At 44.9% G+C, this 6,000-nt stretch overlaps 1 protein-coding gene across 1 annotated transcript; it reads left to right on the forward strand.

Annotated features, from left to right (window-relative positions):
* The first annotated feature begins 749 nt into the window (after positions 1-749).
* Positions 750-4,835, forward strand: LOC142741596 (uncharacterized). The gene is made up of 7 exons (XM_075850961.1): positions 750-941; positions 2,171-2,238; positions 2,508-2,650; positions 2,883-3,045; positions 3,623-3,678; positions 4,114-4,200; positions 4,419-4,835. Exons 1-7 carry the CDS (start codon positions 817-819, stop codon positions 4,539-4,541), a joined length of 765 nt encoding a protein of 254 aa, XP_075707076.1. The 5' UTR covers positions 750-816; the 3' UTR covers positions 4,542-4,835.
* Positions 4,836-6,000: the final 1,165 nt, after the last annotated feature.

Here is a 6,000-nt window from a genome sequence, read left to right on the forward strand (position 1 = left end):
ATTCTGGTGTTGTGTATAGAACTATATTGCTTGTAAAATGTGCAAATGTTTTTATGCTCGAGTTACATAAAAAGAAATGTGGAAAAGAAATGACACGTCGATTGGTAGAGAAAACAAACACGGCGAGGGGGAAGGAGATGTCGGGAAAGAGGTTGGGGGGGGGGGGGCGCCAAACTGAATCTTTGCCTCGGGTGCTGGAGAACCTAGCTAAGACTCTGCATACCGCCATGCCCAATCTACACAGAATATTTACAAATATAAAAGTATTCCGCCCGGAAAAACCCCCAAAACGCCACTTTTTATTCAAATTTGCAGAAATCCTGCCCCATTGATATATAAATTTGCATTGTTCTATAGAGTTATCTCCCTCCTGAATAATAGTAAGTGGTAAAATGAATACATTATATTATAATATAACGCCTATGATGTGACGATGAAGCAACGCTGCAACTGTAACTGTCATCTACAGCGGCTCCTGAAATACCAAAATGGAGAAAAGTTATTGGCCGTAATACATCAATAACAATTTATCTGATATTTATAATTGACTTCTACGAGATAACTTTATTTCTGATCTAACAGTTTTTCCAGCTCTGGTCAATGTCAAGGCCCCATTGTGACATCATCAGCTGGGTTGTGTCATTGTGACATCATCAGCTGGGTTGTGACATCATCAGCTGGGTGCCTATCAAAGGATAGGTAAAATGAAAACTGATCACTTTCTCTGATTTCGGATAGAAGGAGGAGAAGGCTACTGCTTTTGGTAGCGAAATATATTTATATACTGCTTTTCTGAACGACATATATATCACCAATATGTTGAGCCCAGGCTTGGCTGTTCTGCCATGTCTCTGGGCAGCGTGGACCTTCATCGGTATTATTACCACTTACACCATGACTATGGCTGAAGGTCATTATGAGACACCATTGATGAGCATCAGGTAAGAGACTCTTTATAGACAATGTAGAGACACTTAATAAAGACGGAATGTTAATAGTAACAAGAATTCTGGGTCATGAGGTTCTAGATTAGAAAAACTTTATTTTAGACCCTTTTGTATATAACTGTACAGAATTCATGGGAGTGGGTTTAATGCAAGGAACTTAGGATAAAAAAAAATTATTTCATGTTAAAGGGATATTCCCATCATAGAAGTTTATAGTATCTGACTAGGATATGCCATCACATTCTGATTGGTGGGGGTCTGACTTCTGGGACCCCTGTCAATCCAGAGAATGAAGGGAACCAAGGTCCCTTTGGTCTTGCCCCTGTACAGTGACACTCCCGGCCACCCGCTGTGCAGGGAATTACAATGGGGCTGTGTTAGCGTTCCCTGCACAGCGGGTGGTGAGGAGCGCGGCTGTGCAGGGAAAAGCTTATCTAGTAATGTGGCCCTTTATTCTAAGGATTGTTAGGGGTTCTAGCAGTTGCCCCCCCACCCCCCCACATGAGTCAGTAAGTGATTACATATCCCAGCAATATGGGATCTCTTACTTTAGTGCAAAAAACTCTTTAAGTAACAACTCAGGTGTAAGGAGGTATATACTGTATACTTACTGTATGTGTGTATGTGACAAGGAGGAGGAATGTGCTGCAGTGTATGTGATGTAAGGGGGTGCGTTGTTCTGTGGGCATTACTGGGGCATGATTGGTGAAAGAAGTGTATCCCGATCATGTCTCTGTAGCCGGATAATAGTAGGTGATATCTGCCCAGTGTAAAGAGCGTGGTCGTTCTGTTTACATTTGGTTGGCAGCCAAATCAGAGAGGAGCTGTGCCATATGGGAGGTTAAGTGAGACCCCGGCTACATAACCACTGCTGCCGTCCAGTACCAGCTTCTCCATGACTTGAGTCATCACTTTTTATGATTTGACAGCACTGACTGGGATATCGGCCTGGGGAAAGTGATGTAGAAAGTGATTCCAGATCATAAAGGGTAAATTCTGATAATAACCTGATATTAGGGAATCATGATGGAATAACCAGAGCTTCGCTATAATGTATCCAGCACTTATTCCGGCAGTGGCCAAATTAAGATTCATTTCTTGGTCACTTAGTAACATGGAGGAATTGCTAGAACTCCGGCAGTGAAGTCACTTGTGTTACTGAGAGCTCTAGTCACCTGCACGGAGCTCTACTAATGTTACATATGGATTTTATCTCTTCTCAGCGACACTGGAGCGAAGATCCCAGAGTCCATAGTGCTGATGATAGTGACCACCGTCTCTAACCTACTAAGTAAGTGCCTTATATTTATATCTGGGATAGAGCTCAATATAAGACCTATATCCGTCTCTGGGAAAGATGAGAAACAACCAACATGGCCGCTATGACAGCTCCAACAGAGGTTGTTACCCAACTTTCCCAGACTCTTGAATGGCGAATCTGGCTATTTATTGGGTGATACGTCCCCTGTACATGTTATTACCTTCACATTTATATAACATATCATTATTGTGTGTAGTACATGTAACATCTATGGGCTGATGTCTTGTTCTGTATTTCAGAAGTCGCCATCATGTACGTAATGTACAGACTCATAGAGATCAGAGCGGCTGAGAGACAAATCTGTAGCGCCATCTTCCGGAAACTGCTGCTGGCGCTCGGATGGACGGCCTGTGTGGGGAACTTGATAGCCATATATTTACAGGTTGGTGTATATAGTGTTAACCAGGATCCTACACTGTGGACTAAGGGCCCTTCAGGGTGCCGGACCCTCAGCTGCTCATCTATGACCTCTGACCAAGGAGCACTGCAGGGACTGTGTATAACCTGACAATGGAAGGTGTCCAGGATAATCTAATAATATGGGGGACATGTGCGCTGTATGATGACATGTAATCCATGATGGGACGTGTAATATATTTTGTGTTTCCTTCTAGGAATCCTGTGTGAGAAATTATATTGGCTTTGCAGCAATGTTATGTACCGGACTCTACAGTATCTGCCTGGCAGGACCTCTGTACACGGCATCCAGGAACGTCCGCTGTGTACGCTGTACGAAAGCTGCCCTGTCTGTACTGATGTTTCTGGCCTTCCTAAGCAGTATCCTTTCCAAGTCACCACGTTATCATTTATAGCGAGCAGCATCTTTATTGTAATGATAGATCTCCTTATTCCTGTGCCCCGTCATCATCACTACAGATAACACCAATGTGGGTGATGAGTAGAGATGATGTCACCAGCGCTGCCAACCCTGGACTTCTCCTGGGGACATGACCACCAGCACCCACAGCTGAAGCAAATAAAGGGACATATTGAATATTCTTTTTTTGGGCAAATTACAAGTGGGCATTGAGGAAGTTCTGTCTCCATAAAGTGACCCATAATATTAACCCCTACCTCTCCTGCTAACTTCTAATGGAGCCGCCATTATGTGGAAGAAATAGTTATTATATTTCAGCTTATACATCACAGAAGGGACTATAAACAGCACTGAGGTATAATGAGGGGCTTTGTGGCTCATGCCTCAGTGGCTGTTTAGTGGCAGGACCCCTCCTCTATGTCATTACAACATCGTCTGCCGCGCTCCTTACAGCTTAGATTATCCACTTACATGTGACACATATAAAGTCCATTTTACAGGTGTGCGGTTATTTTCCTATATACATCCTCCTTGCAGAGTTGGCATGTAAAATGGCTATGTATGCCCTCTGTACCAGCGATCACTGTATACAGGTATGTGTGTTTTACCATTCAGGATCAAGTTCTTCATAGTTCTATACAGCCATTTCTTATATATATCTTATTCTGGGAAAGCCGGGTGTCAACAATACGACTGCCATGAAAAAACGCCCTTAACAGGGGGGTGACGCCAGTTTTCTTGACGTTTTGGGTGATCTGCTGAGTTCTGCAGTAATATGGAAGCGGAGGACGTATCACTGCTATTCATGAGGATGTAGAACCTGGATGACAACTATTAGCGCTGTGATGGCGGACATATAGGTTGTTACTCTGCTTTTCCAGACACAGATACAACTAAGAAGCGGCTGTATAGAATATAATATATACAATCCCGGGACCCCCGGTCCCAGTAATAATTTATCACTACATGGAAGGGTAAGAAGAACAGAAAAGACAATGTCAAATGTATTTTCTTTCCCTTTTTTTCAGTCTGCAAAAACGTCCCTAACAATCCTGGAATGGCTGGTGTTATTCAGCTCCTGTATAAGTCAAATCCTGCTGTATCGGGATTTCCAGGTCAGTATATGAGATCAGATCTATTCTACATATTCACACTGCTCCCTCCTTATTTCTTACACATTTGGCGGAGGAGGGGACTGTGGCGCTCTCAGCTGTCGGACCCTCTCTCTTCTGTTGTCTGCTCAGTCCTCCCCTCTCCAGAGACTGTTATATTTAGTGGAATCTCAGGGAATAGGAATGGATATAACGTGTCCTGTTCTTCTTTCTCTTCTCAGGTTCTAACAATAAAATTCAGGAAGAGCCTAAAGGAGGACTGGATAATCCTGAGGGACGACCTGGAGGAAACATCACCCAGCAAGGAAGAAAAGGAGCCAGACCCTGAGAAAATGGGCCCCTAGGCGGTATTACAGTGTTAGGACCCTTCGTCTGATCTCCAGCGCAGCTTTACAGAGATGTAACCTGAGGTTCCTGGACCCCAATGTAAAACCAGTAACATGGCCCCAAACTATCATGAGGCATTTATAGCACTGGTCTCCTCATATGGGGCAGAGAACATTTGGGCCCCTCAAGATACAGGGCCCTGGTGTGACCACAACCTCTGCATCCATTATAGTTACGCTGCTGAAGATTTATTATATTTGTATATAATATTTTATACATAACTTTATTTTCATAAAAATTTTATATATAAAGATTTACTTTTTTACTTGTTTTGTCCTTTTTACCAAACAACAATATATTCTGCTGAGCTGCACATAGAAAGACGACCATGTAGTGTAAGAATACCGCCCGACAGTCCCGTATTACACAGGGTTGTACCATGAAATGGAATGCAAAGGGGTGGAGCTTATACATTCATTATGCATCCAAAATGGGCGTATTTGGTATGTTTTATGGGCACTGCTGGGCGAACCGGAGGTAGGGTCTAAATGTTCCACAAATGGAGATTAAAATGTTGGGAGGTAAAGTGGGATGACAAGGGGTGGAGCAGGGATATGGGTATTGAGATTTGACTACTTAAAAAGGGTTTGAAAAAATGAGGAGAAAGAAAGGATTAAAGGGGTTGTCTCATGAAGATAACCCCTTTTTATATGTCTTATTAGGGCATATAGACGTCATAGAGGGGGTGACCCCTCTCAGCACCCATCTCTAAGAGCCAGGCTAGAGAGCCGCTAACACACAGCAACTCTGGCAGACTGGAGACATCCATGTGGAGGTGGGTGCTGCTGTGGTGGGCAATAGATACGACACTGCAGTTGGTTTAACGGTTGTTTACTGTGGAAATTCAGAAACGGATCTCCTCTTCATGGTTAAAACATTTAACTTCGGGTAACAATTGTCCTCTGAAATGAACGCCGGAACACAGCCAGGAGGTAGCCACGGGAAAAAGGTTGGGGCGTTGAAGGACGTGGCTCAATGGCTGTTCCTCCTCCTCCGTATGGGAAAGTCTCTGGTGCACTGTCGCGACTATGGGAGTCATGCTTCCTCGTCCTCGCTTAGGGAGAAACAAGTCCAGTACCTGTGCTCCTCTGCGTCTTCTCCCTCTGCTTTGGGGTGGCGTCCCAGTGTATGGCTGCAGCACCTCTGCACGGCTGGACCACTGCACGGCTGAACCTCTGCACATCTGGACCTCTGCACGGCTGGACCACTGCACGGCTGGACCTCTGCACGGCTGGACCTTTGCATGGCTGGACCTGTGGACGGCCGGACCTATGGACGGCTGGGCCTCTGGACGGCTGGACCTCTGGACGGCTGGACCTCTGGACGGCTGGTGCTGCTGGCTGCTGGGCGGCTAGTGCTGCTGGCTGCTGGGCGGCTAGTGCTGCTGGGCGGCTAGTTCTGCTAGTGCTGCTTGGC

This window comes from Rhinoderma darwinii, chromosome 2 (assembly GCF_050947455.1).
Source record: "Rhinoderma darwinii isolate aRhiDar2 chromosome 2, aRhiDar2.hap1, whole genome shotgun sequence".
NCBI lineage: Eukaryota > Metazoa > Chordata > Amphibia > Anura > Rhinodermatidae > Rhinoderma > Rhinoderma darwinii.

Bases quoted from the DNA above. Each gene is read 5' to 3' on its own strand.
- LOC142741596 (XM_075850961.1), top strand. From the start codon at position 817: ATGTTGAGCCCAGGCTTGGCTGTTCTGCCATGTCTCTGGGCAGCGTGG. The intron at 2,651-2,882 runs GTTGGTGTATAT...GTTTCCTTCTAG, and splicing joins TGATAGCCATATATTTACAG to GAATCCTGTGTGAGAAATTA. The intron at 3,046-3,622 runs GTATCCTTTCCA...TCCTCCTTGCAG, and splicing joins GTTTCTGGCCTTCCTAAGCA to AGTTGGCATGTAAAATGGCT.